We start from the raw sequence: 27,151 nt of genomic DNA, 5'->3' as shown, positions 1-27,151 counted from the left end.
GGTGACCGACGCTGCTTAGGGGTCCGCTGGGGTGATGTAATGGCAGCTAGATGGTATACTTTCCACAGGTGAAGTGTATCCCCAGGGCTTCCCAGAGTGTAGATGTTGGATGGTGTGAGGTGCAGTGAAGAACGAGGACACAAGGTTGCAGTTTCTTTACCTTTACTGAAGGCTTCAGCATCCACACTCCAGGGTACAGACCACAGGGTAGGCAGAGTCTGGCCGGTCTGAAGGCAAATCCAGAGTCCCCTTATCCAGGTGGAAATCAGTAGCTTTCCTCTAGCGCCTGGGTGTTGTAGTACCTCCCTGCTGAGCGTCTCGGTAAGGTCCTCACAACTGATGTTGGTGTTCTAGATGTTATTTGTCTTTCTCTCTGTCCCCCTAATGGAATGGATAGGACAAACCCGTATGACTGGTGGCCTGAGGCTTTTTTACAGGGACTCTAGCACGCGCCGGCCCCCACAAGTTGCCACCGTGCCTCCTGGGTATGGGTCGGGCAGCTAATATGGAATTAACTGTCCTGCCGGTCTCTGGAGCAAAGCTTGGAGATGATACTCCCTCGGTGTTCTGGCTACCGGATCCTGCGCCTCAGAAAGGAGGCAGCCTTTTGCAGGGCAGAACTCCTGCTGGTTTCCTCTCCTTTTGCTATGACTTTGTTTCTCACCCTCCGCAATACAATTCTCTTCTAATGTCTCTTTCTTAGGATGCTGCCGCACGTCGGGCAGGGGCAGCTCCGTGGCCTTCTGTCTAGGCCTCTGACAGGATCCCACCCCTGTCAGGGACCCACTCTGTCAGCAGCTATTAGGTGGTCTTCCACCCTCTCTGCCTGACAGGCAGTGTCGGACTGGTGTGCCAAGGGCCCACCAGTATCTTAGACTTCGGGGGCCCACTTTTCACCTGCATACAGATATTACACTACCCTCGTTCACAAATTTTCCTGTATCTCTATATAATACTAAACTAGGTAGTTTGGTTAATGAATGAGGAGATGCTGCTTTTTTTCTGTACACAGTCAATTATGGGAATAATGCCAAATACTTCCCATATAGTGGGATTGGGGGCCCATGTTTGCACAGGGGCCCACCGGGGGATTCCCCTGTTCCCCTACGGGCCAGTCTGAGCCTGCTGACAGGTGCTGCCTGGGTGAAGCCCAGTCAGCTTCTGCCTATCTTCCTATCCAGACCACCAGTTTTACCTAATTGTGAAGAGTGCCCTAGTATAGGAGCATAGCTCCCCCTGGTGGGCTGGAGTGTGAAGTGTGTTGTGTGGTTTGTGATACCTGGTAAGAAGACCTCCTTTATTGCCTTTAGACGTAACATCACTCCCCCTGGTGGAAGAACGACATTACTGCAACGACCAGGACCCTGGGGTGCTGCAAATCCGCAGGTAAAAGGCACTGCGTTTCACCTGCAGATTTACTGCGGTTTTTATGCTGATTCCACCTGCGGTTTTACTCCTGCGGATTCCTATTATGGAGCAGGTATAAACCGCTGCGGAATCCGCACAAAGAATTGACATGCTGCTGAATGTAAACCGCAGCGTTGCCGCAAGTTTTTTTCCGCAGCATGGGCACTGTGCATTGCGTTTTACATAGGTTTACATTGTACTGTAAATGCATGGAAAGCTACTGCGGAACCGCAGCAGCTCCACAGCAAAATCCGCAACGTGTGCACATAGCCTCAGGGCGGCCCTTCTGACCTCACCTAACACAATACACTTACCACACAGCAGCCCCTCCCACAATTAACCATCTACCTACACTATGTTCTAGAATACACTACGAATACTATAGTGCCCCCATCTAGTGGCAATAATTAGACACTACACTTTCCCTATACACAGCAACAACACAAAAAGTATAACATTACATATATATATGTTTGGCAAAACACAGTAATACACCTAACAGTGTAGCAGCACCATTGTATGAGTAAGAATGGTAACACACTAAATCGTGTAGTAGTACCATCAAATATTAACAAATATATAAACACAGAAAGTATATGGATGGAAACATAATATATCATACTCCCTACACACGCACAACTCTACTCCGTACACCTCATACACACACGGCTCTGCTTCGTACACACACACGGCTCCACTCCGTACATCTTGCACATGCACGGCTCCACTCCGTACACCTCATACATGCATGGCTCCGCTCCGTACACCTTGTACAACCACGGCTCTGCTCCATACACCTCGTACACACGGCTCCGCTTCATACACATCGTGCACACACGGCTCCGCTCCGTACACCACGTACACACACGGCTCCGCTCGGTACACCTCGGACATGCATGGCTCCGCTCCGTATACCTCGCACACACACGGCTCCGCTCTGTACACCTTGAACATGCACGGCTCTCCTCTGTACACTCACGGCTCTGCTCCGTACACCTTGCACACACTGCTCCACTCCGTACACCTCGTACACACACGGCTCCGCTCCGTACACCTCGTACACACACGGCCCTGATCCATACACCTCGTACACATGGCTACGCTCCGTACACCTCGTACACACACTGCTCCACTCCGTACACCTCGTACACACACGGCTCCGCTCCGTACACCTCATACACACACGGCCCTGATCCATACACCTCGTACACATGGCTACGCTCCGTACACCTCGTACACACACGGCTCTGCTCCGTACACCTCGTACACACACGGCTCCGCTCCGTACACCTCGTTCACACACGGCTCCGCTCCGTACACCTCGTACACACACGGCTCTGCTCCGTACACACGGCTCTGCTCCGTACACCTCATACCCACACGTGACTCCGCTCCATACACCTCGTACACACACGGTTCCACTTCGTCCACTTCGTACACACACGGCTCCGCTCCGTACACCTCGTACACACGCGGCTCTGCTACATCCACACTGTAAACCCCTCCTGACCCCACACATAAACTTCCCCTCATCCAGCACCATGACAACCAGCACAGCAGAGTCCTGCATACACTGAGGCCCCTGATCATGTGATCCCTGACTCCTCCCCTCCTGTGACCTCATCACAGGTCCTGTGCGCACAGAGCAGCCATATATGTGGTGTGCGGCTCTGCAGGTGGAGGTAGGTGCTGGAGATTCCCCATTATTGGGCGGGGGCAGTAACCCCTTCAGTGCTGAGACTATTCTGGTGTTTTTCTGTTGTACTTCGTAAGTATCATAACATTTTTTATTCCTTTTCCTCTAAGGCGGCGTCACACTCAGCGTAGGGAAATACGGTCCGTATTTTACATGCGTAATACGCAGATATGTTCCCAAAATAGTGATCCATATGTCATCCGTAGGGAAGGTGTGGCAGGGTATTTTGTGCATGTAAACCTCCGTATGTAATCTGTATGGCATCCGTACAGCGAGATTTTCTCACCGGCTTGCAAAACGGACATACAATGGATCCATGGGCTGAAATATTCATGAAAACATATATACAGTCTATATATATATATATATATATATATATATATATATATATATATATACATACATACCTCCCAACCGTCCCGGATCCTGCGGGACTGTCCTGATTTTGACAGTCAGCCCCGCGATCCCGGGAGGGACATTAGTTGTCCCGCACTACGTGCCGAGGGCGGGGACAATACAGGGGCGGCACCTGAGCAAGGTTTGTGGCTGGTTTTTTGTTTTTTTTTATAAAAGCCGGGTCACCTCCCGACCGACCCCGCCCCCCCGGACGCCTCCCACCCACCCTCCTTGAAGACGATACTCACCCTGCTCCAGCGATGGTCTCGGCTTCTGCAGCGCTCCTGAATGAGCGGTCACGTGGTACTGCTCATTATAGGTCATGAATATGCGCATATTCATGACCTTAATGAGGTATCACCTGACCGCTCACCCAGGAAGAAGGTGCTGCTGAGCCGGGACAGAGCGAGAGGGATGGCCGTGCGGTGAGGAACAGGTAAGTATGAGGGACGGGGGACAGGGTAGGGGGGATGAAGGAGGACGGTAAGCCACGCCATTCAAGATGGGAGCGTGGGGGGGGAGCGTGGGGAGAGATGAGCCATGCATACAGGAGGGGGGGGGGAATATGAGCCATGCATACGGGGGGGGGGGTCATTATACTGTATTAAGCATCACGTGGGATCATTATACAGTATGGAGAACTGTGTGGCCATTATACAGTATGGAGCATCATGTGCAGTCATTATACAGTATGAAGAATCATGTGGGGCCATTATACAGTATGGAGCTTCATGTGGGGCCATTATACAGTATGGAGCTTCATGTGGGGCCATTATACAGTATGGAACATCATGTGCAGTCATTATACAGTATAGAGCATCATGTGCGGTCATTATACAGTATGCAGCATCATGTGCGGTCATTATACAGTATGCAGCATCATGTGCGGTCATTATACAGTATAGAGCATCATGTGCGGTCATTATACAGTATGGAGCATCATGTGGGGTCATTATACAGTATGGAACATCATGTGCGGTCATTATACAGTATAGAGCATCATGTGCGGTCATTATACAGTATGGAGCATCATGTGCGGTCATTATACAGTATGGAGCATCATGTGCGGCCAGTATACAGTATGGAGCATCATGTGCGGCCAGTATACAGTATGGAGCATCATGTGCGGCCAGTATACAGTATGAAGAATCATGTGGGGCCATTATACAGTATGGAGCATCATGTGGGGTCATTATACAGTATGGAGCATCATGTGCGGTCATTATACAGTATGGTGCATCATGTGCGGTCATTATACAGTATGGAGCATCTTGTGCGGTCATTATACAGTATGCAGCATCATGTGCGGTCATTATACAGTATGGAGCCTCATGTGGTTATTATACAGTATGAAGCATCATGTGCGGTCATTATACAGTATGCAGCATCATGTGCGGTCATTATACAGTATGGAGCATCATGTGTGGTCATCATACAGTATGGGGCATCATGTGTGGCCATTATATAGTATGGGGCACTGTGTGGCCATATTTTTTTGTTTATAATTATTGTATATGAAACAGTGTGATCAGCAGTGCAAAATGGGCGTGGTGACCGGTCACATGAGCGGCCACGGACCAATCACAGGACCGCGACGTCATCGAAGGTCCTTCACGCTCTGCAATTCTTAGGAACGGAGGCAGACGCTTGCAGCGGTGACAGCCAGGCTTCTCGGAGGGGTGAGTATATCCATATTTTTTTTTTTTATTCTTTATTTTTTACATGAATATGGATCCCAGGGCCTGAAGGAGAGTCTCCTCTCCTTCAGACCCTGGGAACCACACGCCATATAAGATGACTGGGCGTATAAGATGACCCCCGTCTTATACGGCGGGAATATCCCAAATTCCATATTATATATGGAAAAGTTGGGGGTCGTCTTATACGCCCAGTCATCTTATACACCAGAAAATACGGCATATATTACTCCCATCAGCCTACTCCTGCTGCCTCTAATAACAGTGACAGTAGGCGCCATGAATAAATAAATAAAACTGTGTTTTACTCTTCGCCACGACAGCACCCCACTGGAGAGAGGGATCCGCCCCGCAGGAACAGGAAACCTATTGAGAAATAAAAGAGGGCGGTCCGCCTCTCCTCCTCAGTTTAGGTTTCCTGTTCCTGCAGGAACGACAGGATTTCTATGAAGAAAAAATACCTGGGCATGCACGCCGCCTGTGCGGTGTCTTTTAAGAACGGCAGGGGCTGCAGTCCAGAGGCAGCGTCGGGGGAGATCCGTTTGACGGCTCCCTCCTCGCCTGACAGAAGCCCGGATGATGACCTGGTCCGGGTAAGGCCGCCGGGCATCGTTTCCGAAGCAGGTGGCAATAGCAGGCGCCGGAATCCTCGCTGAGCAGGTGAGGACAGCGTTCCGGAAGTGAGTCCGGGGCTCGGACTGCGCACGCGCCGACCACCACCAAGGATTACCCGGAAGTATAGTTTGAACTTCCGGAGTATCCAAGCTGCGGCCGGCGGCGGGGGGAAGGTGCGGTCCTTGCGCATGCGCAAGATGGAGGACGCTTAGGCGCCATATTTAAATCAAATGAGCGCTACTATCTGGCGATGTAAGATGTCATCCCCAGGTGCCATGGACCCTGAAACAGGAGACCAAGTACCCCCTGCCAAAGATCGTCCCAGCAAAGGATCTTCAGACACCGGTCATAAGAGCGGTTCGGTGATCAGATCCAGGACAGGATCTCGGGCTTCTGATCCGGTATTTTCAGCTTCACTGGGTGAGTGTGAGTGACTCTACCTATTAAGCTAATGCTATTTCCCCTCTCTCTCTCTCCCTCCTCCTTCTCTCATCAGCGCACGGGTCAGGGTAAAAAACGTGAAAAAACAAAACATAAAGAATGTGCTCTATGTAGCCAGCCCCTACCCGACTCATACCCCAAAAAACTTTGTCAAGGCTGTATATCTGAAACCACACAAGGAGCGGCAATGTCCATTACGGACTTGCGTACCATTATCAGGGAAGAATTAAGAGCCATATCCCAAGATAAACCGCATAAAGCCAAACCCAAAATACCGACACCCTCGTCAAATTCAGACAGTGACCAGGTTGTGTGTTCAGACGCCTCCCTGTCGTCATCATCATCATCATCATCTTCATCGTCTGAAATTGAGGGACGTCCTTGCTTCCCGGTGGAAAGTGTGGACAATTTAGTGAAATCAATACGAGACACTATGGGGTGTGAAGAGACAAAAGGAGCACAAACCACGCAAGATATAATGTTTGCGGGTTTGGCAGAGAGAAAAAGGAGATGCTTTCCGGTCATACCGGCAGTGAAAGCGTTAATAAAAAGGGAGTGGGAAAAGCAAGATCAGAGAAGCTTTTTACCCTCATCGTCAAAACGAAAATACCCGTTTAGTGACGACGAGCTTCTCACATGGACAAAAGTCCCTAAAGTTGATGCTGCTGTAGCCTCTACCTCGAAGCAGTCAACTCTGCCTGTAGAAGATGCGGGACTGCTCTCGGATCCTCTAGATCGCAAAGCCGAGTCCTCCCTAAAAAGATCCTGGGAGGCAACTACGGGAATATTTAAGCCAGCAGTAGCAAGCACTTGCACAGCCAGATCAATGCTCATATGGATAGATCAATTGGACCAACAAATTGAGAATAAAACCCCAAGAGAGAAATTACGGGCAGCCATCCCCTTAATACGGGGTGCAGCAGCCTTTATGGCGGACGCATCCGCGGACTCCCTTCGGTTAGCGGCAAGGTCTGCAGGTCTGGTAAACAACGCAAGGCGTGCACTATGGATGAAAAGCTGGAAGGGCGATGCGCAGTCAAAATCTAAAATATGCGCCATCCCATGTGAGGGTGAGTTCCTCTTTGGCAAAACTCTAGATGACATACTAAAGAAGGCGAAAGACAGGAAAAAAGCTTTTCCTGACTCTTCCATTCCTTTTTATAGGAGAGCCTTCAAAAGGAGACCGTTTGGCAAAAGAAAGCAAACGGATAGGTCTACAACATGGACCGCTAAAGATGAAAAGCAGAGAGGTACCATGTTCAGAAGACCCAACCCCTCAAAAGATAACAAATACTGAGGATATACCAGTTGGGGGTAGATTGAAGTTTTTCGCCACTCAATGGGAAAAGATAACATCCAGCTCGTGGGTTTTAAATATCATCCGAGATGGAATTAAATTAAAATTCTCTCGTGTCCCCCACGAGTCTTATATTATAACATCTTTCAGCTCGCCTATACAGCAACAGGCGTTAGAGCTTGAAATTCAAACCCTATTATCAAAACGGGTCCTAGTCCAAGTTCCGGTGGGACAGGAGGGTAGGGGGTTCTACTTTCCCCTATTCTTAATTTCTAAACCCGACGGTTCTTTCAGGACAATCATTAACCTTAAAAAACTCAACTTATTTATCGAAAATTATACCTTTAAAATGGAGTCCATTAGATCCACCATAAAGCTCCTCTTCCCAAATTGTATGATGGGGGGCATTGATCTAAAAGATGCATATTATCATCTCCCTATTCATAACAGATACCAGAAATTCCTCAGGGTGGCGGTAAAAATCAACAACGAGGTTCATCATTTTCAATATGTGGCCCTGCCCTTCGGCCTCTCAACAGCACCGAGGATCTTCACCAAGATAATGCTAGAGGTGATGGCCTACCTTCGCCAGAAGGAAACCTTGATTGTGCCCTATCTGGATGATTTTCTGGTAATAGGAAATTCAGCTACTCAATGTACTGACCGTTTAGCTCACACAATTTCCTCTCTACAGGGCCTGGGCTGGATAATCAATACCGACAAATCCAGACTCACTCCACTTTCCCGTCAAGCGTTCTTGGGGTTCCATTTAGACTCTATATCTCAAAAGTGTCTTCTGCCACAGGTAAAAATTTCACTGATCAGACACAAAGTCCTAGCCGCAATAAACAATCCACGTATATCCCTAAGACAGGCTATGTCATTATTAGGGTCTCTAATCTCTTGTATACCTGCAGTAAGATGGGCTCAACACCACACTAGAACACTGCAACATCAAGTTTTACAAGAGGATAAACGGTTATTGGGTCATCTAAATGCAAAAATAACCTTATCTCAGGAGGTTTTAACTTCCTTAGAGTGGTGGCTAGACTCAGACCATTTGATGAGTGGGGTTCCATGGGTAATAACGCCATCTCATACCATAACCACTGACGCCAGTCCTCATGGATGGGGCGCTCATATGGGGAATGATTATTGCCAGGGATCATGGAGCATAGAGGAAAGCTGCAGCTCCTCTAACTTCAAAGAACTAAATGCTGTAAAGTACGCCTTATACCATTTCCTCCCACAGCTTCGGGGGAAAAACGTCAGAGTCCTGTCCGACAACACCACCACCGTGGCGTATCTAAACCGTCAAGGAGGTACGCGATCAGAGACTCTGATGTCTTCTGCTACGGAAATTTTAAATCTAGCAGAAAATCATCTAGCATCCCTTACTGCGTTGCACATAAGAGGAGCAAGCAATCAGCAGGCGGACTTTCTAAGCCGACACACCCTAAGACAAGGGGAGTGGTGTCTAAACCAACAAATTTTCCTGGACATAGTATCTCTTTGGGGCCGTCCTCAGATAGATCTCTTCGCCACAAGAAGAAACAGAAAAGTTCAGAGATTCGCCTCCCTATCACCAGCGGATCATCCGGACATTCTGGACGCTCTCCAAGCCCCTTGGCAGTTCAGTCTGGCGTACGCGTTTCCTCCGATCATATTGCTACCTCAAGTCATACGCAAAATCAGGGAGGAAGGGGCGAGAGTTGTACTGATAGCTCCATTCTGGCCCAAGAGACCATGGTTCTCATGGCTACAGACTATGTCGATCTCAGATCCTTGGGTCCTCCCCTCAACGCCCAATCTTCTCTTCCAAGGTCCGTTTTTCCACCCTCAGGTGGACAATCTTCACCTGACGGCCTGGAACTTGAGAGGCAGATGCTAAGGTCAAGAGGGTTCTCGGGGGGTTTGGTTGATACACTTCTCCATAGTAGGAAACCCTCCACCACAAAAATCTATACGAGAGTATGGAAAAAATTCCTGCAATTCCATACATCTACCAATACATCAGAAATTCCTATATACTCTATCTTGGAATTTCTTCAAAAAGGGAGAGAACTGGGTCTAACTGTAAACACCTTAAAGGTTCATGTTTCAGCACTAGGAGCCCTCTATGGCCATAACATCGCGGGGGATAGATGGGTATCCAGATTTATTACGGCCTGCGAAAGAATGAATCCAGTTAACATACCTAGGATTCCACCCTGGGATTTAAATTTAGTCTTACAAGCCCTAACAGACTCTCCATTCGAGCCAATAGACTCAATATCAATTAAATGTCTATCACTAAAGACGGCCCTCTTGGTAGCACTGACTTCAGCTAGGAGAATCAGTGACATCCAAGCACTCTCCATAGATCCACCTTTTTTGTTAACCTTTCAGGATAAACTAATTCTTAAACCAGACCCTTCCTATCTACCCAAAGTAGCGAAAAAATTCCACAGGTCACAAGAAATAATCTTGCCCACTTTCTTCAGTAATCCATCCACTCCTGAAGAACAAAAATATCACACTCTAGACGTTAAAAGAGTAGTGTTAAAATACATTGAAAAGACCAGCAGCTGGCGACAGAGTAGGGCTCTGTTTATTTCCTTCCAGGGTGTCAAGAAGGGTCATGGAGTAACAAAAAGCACCTTATCCCGGTGGATCAGAGAATCTATCAGACTGGCTTACTCCGCGAGGAAAGAAATCCCTCCGGAAGGCATAACGGCACACTCCACCAGAGCGATGGCATCCTCCTGGGCAGAGAGGGGAGACGTCCCGATTGAAACTATATGTAAGGCGGCAACGTGGTCAAATCCTTCTACATTTTATAACCACTATAGGCTAGACCTATCGTCAACTTCTGACCTAGACTTTGGCAGGACTGTCCTCAGCACGGTGGTCCCCTCCCTAGGTGATGGTCTCTGAAAGATCTCCAGTGGGGTGCTGTCGTGGCGAAGAGTAAAAAGCCGGATTACTCACCGGTAATGCTCTTTTAGTGAGTCCACGACAGCACCCTCTTACATCCCGCCCTAGATCAATATAATACTGATTGAGTAAATTCCTTTTAATCATAAGCAAATAAGTTTAAAGAATGAAATAAATGATATTTGCCTAATACTGGCGGTCCTCCGGGTACTCTGAAATCAAAACTGAGGAGGAGAGGCGGACCGCCCTCTTTTATTTCTCAATAGGTTTCCTGTTCCTGCGGGGCGGATCCCTCTCTCCAGTGGGGTGCTGTCGTGGACTCACTAAAAGAGCATTACCGGTGAGTAATCCGGCTTTTTCCCCTGTATTTTCTATAACCAGCAACACAAACTCACAGCTGGGGGCTGCGACCCTCAGCTTTCAGCTTCAACAAGGCTGATTATCAAGAATAGAGGGGTCCCCACGCAGTTTTTTTTTTTTTTACAATTATTTAATTAATTCTAAAAGCAGCGTGGGGTCCCCCCGTTTTTGACAACCAGCCTTGCTAAAGCAGACAATTGGGGGCTGGTATTCTCAGGCTGGTAAGGGGCCCATGATATAGGCCCCCAGCCTAAAAATAGCAGCTTGCATCTGCCCATAAAAGGCACATCTATTAGATGCACTAATTTTGGCACTTTATCTGGCTCTTCCCACTTGCCCTGTAGCCACCACCTGTTGTCGTTGTCAGTTGAATATATCTCTCATCATTCTCCCCTATTTGCGCTGATTGCCGGCAGAGCAGGGGAGAAGGATGAGAGCCGTCTTCAGCACCTGTCGCCGGGGAACAGAACTAACTGTACCACTGCTTTTCAGGCGCCGGTACGTGTCACATAGATGACATCCCTGTGTGTCATTCGTGTGCAGCACGTTTTGCAGCCCTTGCTGCTGTTAAAAACATGTCAGAATATTTTGCCCATGGACACGCAGTCCGTGGAAACAAACTGACATGTGTACAGACCCATTCACTTGAATGTGTGTACGTGTGAAAACTGTCACCACGCGTATTGAAGACACGAAATTGAGAAAGAGGCCTAAGTGAGTCGAGAATTAGCGCTATGGAAGATGAACTATGAGAAACGTATTCAGCTGTGGCCTAACATATATGGGATTTATTTTTTTTTTTTAAATTCGTTTATTAGTTCAGTATAAACAAACAGTGCACACATTTGCAATTACCATCAATTATACCGTGACATACAAATAGTTGTAGAGCAACATCATATCAGAAGTTACAGAATAATGAAATGTGCATGGTAAATCATTAGTTACTTATAAGAGAAAACTACCTATAATACAACTTAACTTTAACCACTAACAGTAACAGTAAGTCGCCAAAAGAAAACAGAGTTAAATCCTGCTCTATGAGCGATGTCCCCAAACACCACAAGCCCACCCTCCTATGTAGATGTCTAGTCAGTGCAGACTATAGAGTATGACAAGAGGAGTTCCATCTGCCCCATATCTTCTCAAATTTACCTGGACATCCTCTATTTTGATACATTGTTTTTTCATATGGGATAATTGAGTTCACCAGATCGATCCAAACTCTAAGGGTCGGGGGGGAGCCACCCATCCATCTTAACGCCAATACCTTCCTTGCCAAAAAGAGCGTCTCTCGGAGAAAGATCCCAGTGTGAAGATCCCAGGTCTCCATGTCCCACACCCCGAACAAACAGGTCAACGGTTCAAGCGGGACAGAGATCGACAATAACGATGTTAATAGTGTCGTCACCTCTCTCCAGTAATGAAGAACTACAGGGCACCTCCAGATCATATGAACAAAATCAGCATTGGGCGCATGACATCGTAAACAATCTGACGAATGCAAGCGGCCCATTTTAAAGAGCCGTGTCGGGGTTAAATAGGCCTGATATATGATATATAACTGGGTCATTCTATTATTGATTGAAGGGGAAACTTTAGTTGAAGATTCAAGAATATCCTCCCAATCCTCTCCCAGTACATCGGGAAGGAGTTCCTCCCATTTCCCCTTGACAGAGTTGATGACCGACCCATCTCCCATGGATAGCAGATATGTATATAGAGAGGATATAAGTCCTTGAGGACCCTGCGATTTGAGGATACCTATTAAAGGCAAAGAAGAGATCGCCCGACCCGTACCCACATTTCGCATGTGTGATTGGAAAGCTGACCTTAGTTGTAAATACCTAAAGAATTGAGACCTAGGGATGTTGTAATTATTTCGCAGTTGTTCAAAGGTTACAAAAATCCCCTGGTTATGTATATCGTTTACCGAGAGAACACCGTGAGAGATCCAGAAATCAGTGGATGGATGATTTAGTAGTTCAGGTATATAACCATTGTTCCACAGTGGCATCTCGGCTATGATATCCATAAATTTAATAATTCTTTTTATTTGTCTCCATATCAGTCTCGCCAGCCGGAGCATAGGTAACAGACGACAAGTACCAACTTTCTCCATCTCCAAGAATCCCAGTGGGCAATTAATCTGGGCAGAATGAATTAAATGACTCTCAGAATTAGGTAGGGAGCTATCTGGCATCCACTTACTTATCGCCTTAGCCTGTCCGGCAAGGTAGTACAAATAGAGGTCTGGTAAAGCCGCTCCACCCCCCTTTTTCGGTCTCTGTAAAATAGATAGTTTGAGTTTGGGTCTGGCCTTTCCCCATATAAAGGATGTAATTAGGGAGTTTAATTTTGCGAAAAATGACTTGGGTATTGGTACAGCACTATGTTGAAAACAATAATTGAGTTTGGGAAGCAGTATCATCTTAATTAAATTAATGCGGCCTGCAACTGAGAGGGGGAGTCTACTCCATGTTATAAATTTAGACTTGACCAAATCCAGCAGTGGGTAAATGTTTTGTTGTAGGTCTAACCGACTGTATTGAGACATATGAATACCCAGATATTTGAAGTTGGAAACCACAGGTAGCGACGTGGGAATCCCAAGACAGGGAGCCGCAGTATGAGATAGAGGCATCAGGGCAGATTTATCCCAATTTATATATAGGCCAGAAAATTTGCTAAATTTATCTATGGTTGCTATCACTTGTGGTAGAGTTTCTTCTATTTTATCCATAAATATTATCATATCATCAGCATATAGGCCAATGGTATCCGTACGATCTGCAATATTTATTCCCTTGATATCCTTGGAGGATCTTATGCGTATTGCTAAAGCCTCTATCGCAAGGGCGAAGAGAGCTGGGGATAAAGGGCATCCCTGTCGGGTTCCCCTGTGTAATGTAAAAGAATCAGAGATGGAATTATTTACGATTATACGCGCTTTGGGATTCTTATACAGCTTGTCTATTCCCCTAATAAATTTTCCTCCAAAACCATACTTCTGCAGACACGCGGAAAGGAAAGGCCACTCGAGAGAGTCAAATGCCTTGGCCGTATCTAGTGATGCCAGCGCCCAGCTATTATCCGGTTCTAGAGAGCTATACTGAATCACCGATTGGACTCGCCTGACATTAATAGAAGTACTTTTCCCGGGCATAAAACCAGTCTGATCTGGGTGTATAAGGTCCAATATGAGCGTATTTAGCCTAGTGGCCAATATTTTGGTGAAAATTTTGTAATCTACGTTTACTAGTGATATGGGGCGATACGATCCACATTCCAAAGGATCCTTCCCTTCTTTTTTAAGTACAATAATGTTTGCATCATAGAATGTTTCGGGCATCGTCTCTCCCTCCCATATACTCCTAAGTACTTTCAATAAAAGTGGTGCCAATTGACCTCGATATTTCTTATACAACTCAATAGGGAACCCATCAGGTCCAGGGGCTTTCCCGGTGGCCATGTCCATTATAGCTTGCTCAACCTCCTCCAAAGTAAACTCCGCCTCCATAAAGGCTTGCTGAGCTGGACTCAATGAGGGGAACACTATGTCCGATAAATAGTCTGCACATTCAGGGACACCAAAACCACTATTAGACTTATATAAAGAGTTATAGTAATCATGAAAACACTGGAGGATCTCCTCAGTAGAGGATACCAATGAACCATCAGGTGCCCGAATCTGCAATACTGTGTTGGATGTGTTGTGTTGGCGTACCAAAAAGGCCAATAGCTTACTGGCTTGATTCCCCAATTCGAAATATGATTGGCGGGTAAAAAACAATTTACGTTTGGATTTTGTGTCTATATGTTGGGTATATAGTCTTTGGGAAGTGAGCCATGCTACCCTGTTGCCACTAGTTTGGTTAGTTACATAGGCGGCCTCGGATTCCTTCAACTGTCGCTCCATCTCATCATCCCTTCCCGCCGTTATTCTTTTAATATAGGAAATAGTGGAAGACAAACATCCCCTTAGATACGCTTTCAAAGTATCCCAGAACAGACCAAGATTTGAGGGATCCGGGTGGGTGAGGATAAAACAGTTCAACTGATCCACCGTTCTATCACTAGAATCTATTAATTTCAGCCAGAAGGGATTCAATTTCCAGGGTATAAAGTTATTTGGTTGACCATATTTAAGTTTAAGAATAACTGGACTGTGGTCCGATATTCCCCTATTGCCATGCTCAATGCTATCTACCCTTAATGCCAGATCACTAGACCCAAATATGTAGTCTATACGAGACAGAGACTGCCTAGTTGACGAGTGGCAAGTGTATTCCTTTAACCCAGGGTGACGAATTCTCCATAGGTCCAGCCATCCGCTACCACCCATAAACAGTGCCAACGGAGAAGAGGATTGAACAGAAGGGCCTCCAGACATCCCTTCCCCCAGTCTTAATTTATCTAAGGAACTATCCATGACTAAGTTAAAATCTCCCATACAAATAATACTAGCGTCAGGATAATTTAGGGAGAATCCCATTGCCATACGGAGAACCGATATACTAGCTGGAGGTGGGTTATAGATACACAATATCACATATTCCCGAGTATTAATAAAAGCGTGTACGAAAACGAAACGACCTTCGGGATCTCGTCTTGCCTCTCTGGCCTCCCATCTAACACTTCTATGAATTAGCAGAGAGACCCCTCTTGAGTAGCTGGTATGAAATGCATGAAGGGACCACTGCACCCATGGTTTTTGTGTACACTTAGCTGTGTCCCTGGTCAAATGTGTCTCTACTAGTGCTACAACATGGGGGTGATATCGCTTAATTTGTGAAAATACCTTGATTTTTTTACGAGGAGTCTTAATTCCCCGTACATTCCAAGTCATACACACAATCTCAGACCCCATAGCCACACTTGAGAAAAGGAACACTATGCACCATGGCTTGTGTAGAGATCAGGAACACCACCCAGAGCACAGAATTATCAATGGCGACTATTAAACATATCAAAAAGTCAAAACTGGTATAAAAACCAAAATAAAATAACACTTGAACAGAAGAGGAGTTTAATCCTTCACTCCTACAGTCAATCAAAAAAGGGGATACCCTCACTGGAATCAGCGTTCGGTATTGTTGGTAAACTCAACACCTTGTACGGAAAGCTCCATTTGTATTGCCATTGGATAAGAGAGATTGCTCAGGAGTCCGGCACAGTAGACGCCTTGTATGTACGTAACCATTCGGTTACCTCCGCCGGATCTGTAAAAAACAGGGAAGAACCTTCATGGACAACACGGAGCCGAGCCGGGTAGAGCATGGAGTAGAGGATGCTTTTATCCCTGAGCCGCTTCTTAACTTCCACAAATCGAACTCGCTGCTTTTGGAGCTCCATAGAGAAATCCGGGAAAATCGATTATAGTGGCGTTATTGAATTTAATAGGGCCCTTCTGCCTCGCCAGGCGGAGTATCGCATCTCTGTCCCTGCAGTTGAGAAGACGCGCCAAGAAAGGCCGGGGTGGGGCTCCAGCGGGGAGAGGCCTCGTTGGTACTCTATGGGCCCTCTCCACAGAAAACGTTGAGGAGAATCCATCTCCCAAGGAAGTTTTCAGCCAGTCTTCTAGAAATTGTTCAGGCTGCTGACCCTCTGTGCGCTCCGGCAAGCCAATTATTCGAATGTTATTACGGCGCAGTCTATTTTCCAAGTCATCTGCCTTCTGTTTCCAAGCATTCACGGACCCGGTAGCCTTTGATAACTTAGCTTCCATGGGGGTAATGGTGTCCTCTATCTGAGACACTCTTGTTTCAACCTCCGAGATGCGCCCTCTCATAGCCTGCATGTCATGTCGCAAGCGACCAACTTCAGTATGTACGTCCTCTATTTTCTCAGTAAGAGAGGATCTAGTGAGGGAAATGGCCTGCATCAGTTGCTCAGACGCTTGTTTGAGAGTTAGTTCGTCCTGTTCTCCCTCCTCATTACTGTCAGGCGGATAATTTTTCCGTTGGTGCTGCGTAGAATTATTTCTGAGAGTGCGCACATTATCAGGGGTGCCTTCTCTGGAAAATTTCTTTAATTTCTCAGCAGCCCCCGTTCCTTTAGAATGTTGCATGGCGGTTAGCAGAAGGACCCCACAGAAGGATCACACATATAGTTATAGCTGGTCTATTCTCCAATAACTGAGCTGCCAATATTAAATACTGAGATGGCTCCTAGGAAGATCATCAGCCAGGCAAGGGAGCTTTCAGATGATCATAAAAGCAGCAGCACAGGGGTTAATAGGCACTACGTCCCAGAGCAGCCCACAGCCTCCACAGGCAGCACAGCAGAGAGGGAGGGGTTAATCCCTCTCAAAGTTTATGGCACAATCAGGGGCTTGTAAGACAAGGGGGGGTGCAGGGCCCAATTTTCCAGGGCATCACACCGCACTACCCCTTTATTATTATTATAAATGTTCACCTCCCAGCTTGCACCGCTGTCTTAATATGGAGCGCCGCTCTCCTCACTGCTGGAGAGCACGCCACAGTAATTGCCGCTGCCCCCCGGGTGCCGCCCGCCGCTCCGGACCCAGCACCTGTATTTCAGTGTTCCACAGCGCTCCCGTCCCAGCGCAGGTGCCCGCTCTCTTCAGAGGAGATATATCCGGCTCCAACAACCGCCGGCGCCGCGTCCCTGTATAGTGGAACACGCGCCCAAGATGGCCGCCGCAGCCCAGGGATCACACTGCCCGTTCAGGCCACTTCACTTCCCAGCTTCTCTGGGCTTCAAAACCACCGTTTCCAGGGGTCGCCAGCCTCCTGGGATCTTGAGGGTTCCTCTCCAGCCGGTGCAGCCGGTATAGCAGGGGAATCCACGGCAGGATCTATTCAGGATGGTCGGAGCTCTCCAAAGGTGCGTCTTTCTTCCTGGACTACATAGCCACGCCCCCCATATATGGGATTTATTAGTAGATATATAATTCTTATTATTATCATCTACAGTAATTGTATTATTACACAGGATTCTTTATGATGTAACATCAACTCATCTTTTTCCTTACAGATTCCTACAATATTGGATCTGCTCAGTGGAGATTTTCAATATTAGAGGACTTTTCTGATTTGCCCATCGCGGATGGATAGGGACAGGGGCAACATGGCGGAGAGGATATTACACCTCACCCTAGAGATCCTCTTCCGGCTTACTGGAGAGGTGAGAGATTCTAAAGACGTCACATTACATCATTCTTATCTATGGGAATAACAGATGGACAGAACTGGAGAGGTGAGGACTCTGGAAATGTCTGTAGTGAGATTTATTAATGTGTCTCTCCATAACCAGGATTACACAGTAGTGAAGAAGACCTCTAGTGAGTGCTGTGAGGACCCTGTGTCTGAGGGATGGAGAAGACCCCTGAGCCCAATTACGGGTCCTCCACCTCACCCCCTGATACATGAGGACATCAATGACCAGAAGATCCTAGAACTCACATACAAGATGATTGAGCTGCTGACTGGAGAGGTGACACTGCTGGGAATGCTGGACATTATACAGTAACACTATGAAGGGATCGGGGGGTTGATGGTATCATTGTATGTGTCAGGTTCCTATAAGGTGTCAGGATGTCACCGTCTATTTCTCCTTGGAGGAGTGGGAGTATATAGAAGGACACAAAGATCTGTATAAGGACATCATGATGGAGGTTCCCCAGCCCCTCAAATCACCAGGTAATTGTTGGGACTAAATACACACAGCCTATAATTATCTGTATGTAAAGAATTAAATTAGTCCCTGTATGTGTTTCCTCCAGTTCTATCCAGTAAGAGGACAACACCAGAGAGATGTCCCCATTCTCTCCTTCCACAGGACTGTAAACAAGAAAATCCCGATGTTCCTCAGGATCATCAGGTAGGTGGAGAAAAGGGTGTCATGAGTTCTCCCCTATCATTTATGTTTAAAATATCTTGTGTTCAGTCTTCTTTTATCCACCAGTATTACATGTTTCCAGGACGTCCCTCCTGACAGCACCACCAGGAGGTTGTCCTTCTTATCCTTGATAGGGACAGGAAACACAGAAGAGGTTAAATAGCCCCTCCCCACCTCCACCCCTCAGTGTTTTTCCTGTCCCTATCAGGGACAGACGCAGAGGAGCGATGGCACGGCTTACCGTGCTGAAGATCCACGTAACCGGTCGAGCAGGGCTCCCGGAGCAGTCTCATCCCTCTCCCGAGGGCTCTGAGCAGGCGGTGCAGGGCGCCGCATAATTGCGCTGATACCGCTGGAGGTCCCTCAGCGCCGGTCGAGCTGTGCTCCCGACTTCGGTGCATCCCTCTTCAGAGGGCTCTGCACCTTTTTGCTGCACCCGGATACCGGCGGTGATTCTCCCAACCCACGCCGGAGAGCGCGCTGGGTTGGGCCTGCGGGGGGCGTGCCGCGTCATCAGAGCGCGCCGCGTCGTCAGGGGTGCCGCGTCATCGGGACGCCGCGTCATCAGAGCGCGCCGCGTCTCTGGCGTGCCGCGTCACCGAGGCAACGCACTGGCGTGTGTGCCGCGTCTCTGGGGCGCGCCGCTGCAGCGACGCTGTAACCACCAATGGGAACTTCCGGTGGCGTTCCCGGGCAGCTCGGGGGACGCCGGAAGCAGGCGTCAGGCTGTATTATAACAGCTGAAGAAAAGAATCCCCGCCCAGCAGCAGTGGGCGTCAGAGACCCGCAGTAATCACCGGCAGCTGAGCTCGGAAGGAGGACGAATCAGATGTTTTGAAGACAGGTGAGAGCCCTATTTAATCAGAAACATCTGACTGCACACTGTTCCTAGAGAAATGGAGAGTGCAGATCGTCAGGAAACCCTGTCCTCAGAGCTCGCCCCCGATCATGTAAGTTATACAAAGGGGGTCTGTATCACATATCATAACACAAGCTATAGGGCCTCTCTATGTCTATTGCAGGATAAGGGGATGTCCAACCGCCCAGCATCAGGCCAAAAGCGCAGGACAAAATGCCCTCTATGCTCCAGCAGGCTACCAGAGGGGCATAGCAAGAAAGTATGTGATAAATGCATGGCAGGACTTCTTAAAGGAGAACAGACTTCCCTCCTGGATAGTATTAAAACTATGATCAGGGAAGAAGTACAGTCCACAGTATCAGCGCTGTTGCCAGTCGATTCTCCCCGCCCTAAGAGACCTAGGTGGGAGCAGGATCTTAGTTCAGAAGAAGGGGAGCTTTCAGCCTACTCCGTATCCGATTCCATGGAGGGAGAACGCTCTTCAAATATCCTCACAGAGGAAAAGAAGAGATATCTATTTTCTTCTGAACACACTGAGACACTACTACAGGCCGTCAGAGATACCATGAGAGTAGAGGAGGCCACAGAACCCCTTACAGTCCAAGACGAAATGTTTGGGGGGCTCAGAGCTCGTAGAAGCAGAGTGTTTCCCGTAAATCGTCATATTCAAGAAATGATCTTAGAAGAATGGGGCGATGTAGGGAAAAAACTGATAGTCCCAAGAGATTTCAAATATCGCCTGCCCTTTGATCCAGAGGAGACCAAAATCTGGGAATCTGTTCCTAAAGTGGATATACCCGTAGCCAAGGTCTCAAAAAAGACCGCCATCCCTTTTGAGGATTCCTCGGGTCTCAAGGATCCTATGGACAAAAGATCTGAAGATCTCCTCAAAAAGGCCTGGGAGGCCTCGGCTGCTGTCATGAAAACCAATATTGCGGCCACCTCAGTTGCCAGATCAATGTCCCTGTGGGTAGAGAAACTTGAGACCCAGATTAATAATAAAACGCCTAGAGACGAGATTCTAAAATCTTTACCACTCCTAAAGATGGCAACAGACTTTATGGCCGATGCCTCGGCAGAGTCAGTGCGGTTTGCTGCAAGGAACAATGCTTTATCCAATGCAGCGAGAAGAGCTCTGTGGCTCAGATCATGGTCCGGCGATACACAGTCAAAGAACAAACTGTGTTCAATACCCTTTTCTGGCCTTCACGTTTTTGGTCCAGTACTGGACGAGTTGCTTGAAAAAGCAGCGGATAAGAAAAAGGGTTTCCCAGAAGAAAAACCAAAAAACACGCCGCCCTTTCGTAGGTCTCGTTTCCATCCCAGACAGGACTATAGAGGAAAAGGGAAAGGTGGAAGATGGAGCTACCCGAAAGGTGGTAGAGGCAGAGGTACCTTTCAAGACCAAAAATCAAGATCTAATAAACAATGACGCCAATCTAGTGGGGGGAAGGCTTCAGTACTTCCTACAAGGTTGGCAAAACATCTCTCAGAACCCATGGATCCTAAGTTTGATAGAACGAGGATACAAAATAGAGTTCAGCCAAACACCTCCCAAAAGATTTTGCCTAACTCAGACCCAGTCTTTATCGACTCAGCAAAGACTTCTGAAGGATATTCAGGAACTTATCCAGATAAAAGCCATCATTCCGGTACCCCATGCCCAAAGGTTCAGAGGACACTACTCGAGTCTATTCTCCATAAAAAAACCAAACGGAGAATTCCGTACGATTATAAACCTAAAACCTCTGAATCGGTCAGTTACTTACAAACGATTCAAAATGGAATCTCTCAAATCTGCAATACCTCTAATCCGGGAAGGTTCAGTAATGAGCACATTAGACCTAAAAAGTGCCTATTATCAGGTTCCCATCTCCGCCTCACACCAACAGTATCTCAGATTCGCCATAAAAGACCAGGGCCAAATCCTGCACTATCAGTTCACATGTCTACCTTTCGGCATCTCGTCTGCTCCCAGAGTATTCACCAAACTCATGGCAGAAGTGATGGCGTTCTTGAGAGAGAAAGGGATACTTACCGTCCCTTATCTAGACGACATCCTGCTCATAGCGGACTCTCCACAACAGATGGAAGAGAACTTATCAACAACTATTTCACTCCTGGAAAAGCTAGGATGGCTAATAAATTTCAAAAAGTCAAGCCTCAAACCCGAAACAAGGAAATCATTTCTTGGGGTAATCCTAGACTCAGTTCAGGAACATACGTACCTCCCACTTCACAAGCAGGAGTCATTCAAAAAAGAAATCCAAAAATTACAAAAGCAAAAGCAAACATCCATAAGGAAAGCCATGCGAGTATTGGGCTTAATGACCTCTTGTATTTCCAGCGTCCAGTGGAGCCAGTATCACTCAAGACCCCTGCAGCAAGAGATCCTCTCGCTTTGGGACGGCAGGGACGTAACCCTGGACAACAAAATACGATTATCCCTGGATACAAAAGGTTCACTGTCATGGTGGACCATAACAGGAAATCTCGGGAAAGGAAGACCCTGGAGAACATCTCCGTCGGTAAATATCACTACAGATGCAAGTCACAGCGGCTGGGGAGCACACATAGAAGGGAATTACTCCCAGGGGACTTGGCCCGTATCAGTACAAACCAGGTCTTCAAATTACAGAGAACTAAGGGCAGTCTGGGAGGCCTTAAACGCATTCCAGGGAAGGTTAAAAGACCAACATATCCGTGTCTTTTCAGACAACTCGACTACAGTAGCCTTTCTACTTCACCAGGGAGGTCCAAAGCATCGTCACTTACAGGACCTATCGAACACAATATTCTCTTGGGCAGAGCAGACCGTCAGATCAATAACGGCGATACACCTGAAAGGAACCAAAAACCAGGTAGCCGACTTCCTAAGCAGGCAGAGACTATGTCCTACAGAATGGTCCTTAAACGACCAGATCTTCCTCCAGATAACCCAACGGTGGGGCTTCCCGGAAGTAGATCTATTTGCCTCAGGGAAGAACGCAAAGACAAAAAGATTTTTCTCACTAAACCCAGGAGACAGACCATCGGGAATAGATGCGCTAGCTCAGAACTGGGACATGAAGTTGGCTTATGCTTTTCCTCCATTGGCCCTAATACCGAGAGTATTGAGGAAGATTCAGGAGAGCCAGACATCAGTTATCTTGATAGCCCCATACTGGCCCAAAAGGAGCTGGTTTCCTCTTCTAAAGAGCATGTCCTGGGAGGATCCAATCCATCTACCAGCGGTACCAGACCTTCTGTCTCAAGGGCCCCTAGTCCATCAAAACCCGGGCCTTCTACAGTTAGCGGCATGGATCCTGAAAAAGAGATCCTAAGATCAAAAGGCCTCTCAGAACCAGTCATTGCTACTATTCAAAACAGTAGGAAACCGGTAACTGCCGCAATATACAGGAAGATATGGAAAAAGTTTTGTTCTCACAGTACAGTTCCTGTATCGGTCTCTCATGGTCCAGATATTCCAAAAATCTTAGACTTCCTCCAGTCAGGTTTCGATAAGGGACTAAGGCCTAGTACACTGAAGGTACAGATCTCAGCCCTCAGTTCCTTCTATGACTTCCAACTAGCCTCCCATCCTTGGATAGTGAGGTTCGTCAAGGCCATTCAGAGACTTAGGCCTACAATTCGCAGTTCAGTGCCTCCCTGGGACCTAAACTTAGTGCTAAATGAACTTTGTAAAGCACCTTATGAGCCATTAGGTCAGGCAGACCTGAAAGCCGTAACACTTAAAGCCCTTTTTCTAGTGGCAATAACGTCAGCACGTCGCGTTGGTGAGATCCAATCTTTCTCTATTAAACATCCATACTTAAAAGTCCAGGATGACTGTATCATCCTTAAACTAAATCCCGGGTTCCTTCCTAAAGTGGTTACAGACTTCCACAGAAGTCAAGAGATTGTTCTACCTACATTCTGCCAGAACTTCAGTAATGACAAAGAGCGATTTCTCCACGCTCTAGACGTAAAAAGAACAATTCTACACTACTTGGAGATTACAGATAGCTGGAGAATTGACTCTAACCTCTTCATCCAGATGACCGGGAAAAACAAGGGGAAAAAAGCATCCAAAGCTACTCTAGCAAGATGGATTAAATCTACCATCACGGCAGCCTATATCTCGGCAGGAAGAACTCCTCCAGAAAGTCTCAAGGCACATTCGTTGAGAGCAATCTCAGCCTCATGGGCAGAAAGCGCTGGGGCTTCTATGGACCAAATATGCAGAGCTGCAACATGGTCGAGGTCAAATACCTTTTGTAGACATTATAAGTTAGATGTAACTGTGAATCAACAGACTACATTTGGGAGGAAAGTCCTCCAGGCTGTAATCCCGCCCTAAAAAATACAGGAGTTATTTGGTATTTCTCCTGGTGGTGCTGTCAGGAGGGACGTCCTGGAAAGTAGGAATTAGTCCTACCGGTAAGTATGTTTCCAGGAGTCCATCATGACAGCACCCCTTATATACCCTCCCTTGAGTTCCCCTCTGATATGTGATGTAAACATGGGAAGAAGGGAATTTCAATAAAATAGAGTTGCATCCATCCTGGTGTGGTACTTGGAAAATCACTGAGGGGTGGAGGTGGGGAGGGGCTATTTAACCTCTTCTGTGTTTCCTGTCCCTATCAAGGATAAGAAGGACAACCTCCTGGTGGTGCTGTCATGATGGACTCCTGGAAACATACTTACCGGTAGGACTAATTCCTACTTTTATACTTGTGGAGATGATAGGATTAGAGCTGATCATAGATCATGACATGACATCATGATATAGAGCATAGATTACGACACCTGTTTGTGGGAGTTCTGTGCCTAAAAAAGCTCTTTTCACTCTGAACCCTTGTCTTGGGGAGTACTGTGCAAAAAAGCCTCTGTCTGCTCTGCACCTGTGTCTGGGGGAGTACTGTGAGAAACAGTGGGTGGTTGGAGCTTACCAAGCTTGTAAGATTAGCGTCCATGTTTTGTGCACCTGTGTCTGTGGGAGTACTGTGCCTAAAAAACACTTTTTCTGAGGCCAAGTCAAGTTCTTGCTGTTTTGTCATCTTGTTGTTTCATGTTGTCTCATATGGGTATTGCATGCTGGAAATGAGTGTTCCTTCTAGTCACATATGACATGTCCCACAGCATGCTGGCTTCTTCGACAGATTCAGATTTTTTTCTGAGTAAACAAAAATTCCCAAAAGAAGGCAAAATTAACTGATTTAATGACTATTTGCAGTTTAACTATACCATCCGTGTGTACTCTAAAGTCATGTGAGAAGGCCTAATGTTCCAATCTTTTTCCAATCCAAATCACAATCAAGTTTTTGCTTTGCCCCATCTTGTATTTCTACTCAAATGTCAGTTTCATCTCAAGGAAATAAGTAGAGATGAGCGAATCCAAACTGTAAAGTTAGGGGTTTCTTCTGTGTCCGGTGTTGATGTTGGGATTCTGAAAAAAGGTATTGGCATGGCTGTAATTGGCTGACGCACCACGTGACCCAGCCTGTGGCACCGCCATTCTGCTCTAATTAGCGCAGGGACAGGACTCAACTTGAGTGAGAGACAGTATTAGGTTCTGTGTGTGTACTCTGTGAAAAAGCCTTTGTGGGTGTGCTCATCAAAACAGCCTCTGGGGTGTATTCTGCAAACAGCCTCTTGTTGTGTTTTTTTTTTTTTTCTTATATTTCAATTTGGAGAGGCCTGAAACATTGGGAACGGCAAATAAAACAAACAAACTGCAGTGGAGTATAACAATGGGTGGGTGCAGCTGGTATACTTCTCTATTCAGCCAAAGGTACTGACAAGTCCTGGGGGTTCACACCTTGCCCATGTTGGCTGTGGACAGGCGGATGCGCCTTTCTGTGATCACACCTTCTGCCATGCTAAAAACACGTTCCGATGGTACACTTTCCACAAGGCAGGCGAGCACCTCCATGGCATAAAGGGCAAACTCAGGCCATGTGTCCAATTTGGAGACACAGAAGTTAAATGGGGCAGACCCATCACTCAGTTCGTGGAGACATGTGGTCACATACTCTTCCACCATGTTGTTGAAATGCTGCATCCTACTAATAAAGAATGTATCAGATGGTTATACTGGATGTTGTGGCGTGCTGAGGAAGGTTTTCCACGTTTTGCCCAGGCTAACCCTCCTTCCGAGGTGGTGCCAGTGGCCCAGTTGTATTCGCAACTTCCCCCTTCTCTTTTGTCTTGTTCTTCCAAAGAACTACCAGCGTGCGCTTGTATTCCCGCATTTTACTATCCTGCTTCAGTTACGCAAGTAAGGATGGTATTTTGTCCTTGTAGCGTGGATCCAGCCGGATAGCCTCCTAGTAATTAGCACTAATAGCAATCCTTATAACTCTGCGGTCAATGCACAGGCACAGCAGCATGTGTTGACTCATGTGTGCCTGGCTGCCCAGACTATGAAAAGCTGTTATCGGTGAGAGCCCGTGATGCCCGTGAGCCGTTTTTCAACGGCCTGGAGCGGTTTTTCAAGGAGGCATAGAAGTGGGACAGTCTCTCCACCATTTGCAAGGTGTAGTTGGAACATTGCATATGAGTCGGAGAGAGGATGGGCAGAAGTGGTGCTGCAGCGCAGACAGACAAGATGCAGGATGAAAATGCTGAATGCTCACACAGACGGACTGCACTTTCTGCAGCAGCTTTGACATCTCAAGTTAATTTTTCAGGAAGCTCTGCACAACCAAATTCAGGCCAAGCACCAGGCAAGTGATGTGCGTCAACTGGCTTATCTCACACCGCCAGGTCGGTTTCGTTTTTCATTGATGTGCTGAATTTGGTCGTGCAGGTGTTACACTGAAAGGATGAGGAGGTGGTTCAGGAAGCGGAGTAGAAGGCAACATGGGCAGAGAAACATCCAGCAATCCTTGGTGGTGGTAGGATATGCGCCAAAGTGGTTTCTGAGATAAAATGTCCCTGCCTTTACATATTAGTCCACGTATCGGTGGTTGTGTGGATCTTGACATTGATGGCGTTAAGCTGTGCACACCTAATTTTCTACGCAACGTGTTCATGCAGGGCAGAGATGGCATGACTGGATAAATAGTGGCTGCTGGGAACCACGTACATTGGTTCCTGTGATCCCAACATATTGTTACTCCTTTATAAATCAATTGCGAGTGGGAGGAAGAGGTCAAGACCCCAGCAGAAGAGGGAGCAGGAGGAGGCTCAGATCTTTCATGTTTTGTTGTTTGTTTGTTTTTTTTAAGAGGTGTACTACACTGCAGCCAGGTCCACCTCCTCATTCACTTAGACCTCAGCTTCTGGTTCAAGATTATTTTTTTTATTCTATGTTATTTTAAGTATTATCCCTAGCCACATATGTTTGTAGGGCAATTACCTTTTCTTACCCTCATTTTGCCGTTCCCTAACCCGTTCTATGACCATTTTACAGCACCAAAGTTTGGGTCCCTGTTGACTTTGGAATTAAGTTCTGGTCAAGTTCTGATGCCTGATCCGAATTATGAACTACAGTTCGGCCAACTCGACCATCCACAGGTCCGCTCATCTCTAATAGAGATACATAACAGTGTATTTTTATGTCCCTGTATTCTAGAGAGAGAATAATAATTTTTTTTTCTTCCTATAAAAAAATGAAAATC

General features: G+C 47.0%; 1 protein-coding gene across 2 annotated transcripts in view; it reads left to right on the top strand.

Annotated features, from left to right (window-relative positions):
- Positions 1-3,042: 3,042 nt before the first annotated feature.
- LOC143766213 (uncharacterized) overlaps positions 3,043-27,151 on the top strand; it is a 59,685-nt gene continuing 35,576 nt past the window's right edge. The window contains exons 1-5 of one of the 2 annotated variants that reach the window (XM_077253715.1): positions 3,043-3,089; positions 17,825-17,974; positions 18,104-18,283; positions 18,366-18,489; positions 18,573-18,670. In XM_077253715.1, coding sequence (XP_077109830.1) covers positions 17,897-17,974; positions 18,104-18,283; positions 18,366-18,489; positions 18,573-18,670 — 480 coding nt within the window. In that variant the 5' untranslated portion in view covers positions 3,043-3,089; positions 17,825-17,896. Of the gene's footprint in view, positions 3,176-17,824; positions 17,975-18,103; positions 18,284-18,365; positions 18,490-18,572; positions 18,671-27,151 lie in introns of both variants that reach the window. The other variant, XM_077253714.1, reaches the window with a different exon arrangement.

This window comes from Ranitomeya variabilis, chromosome 4 (assembly GCF_051348905.1).
Source record: "Ranitomeya variabilis isolate aRanVar5 chromosome 4, aRanVar5.hap1, whole genome shotgun sequence".
Lineage (NCBI taxonomy): Eukaryota > Metazoa > Chordata > Amphibia > Anura > Dendrobatidae > Ranitomeya > Ranitomeya variabilis.
The sequence above is the reverse complement of the archived record's forward strand: the minus strand, read 5'-3'. Positions and strand labels throughout refer to the sequence as shown.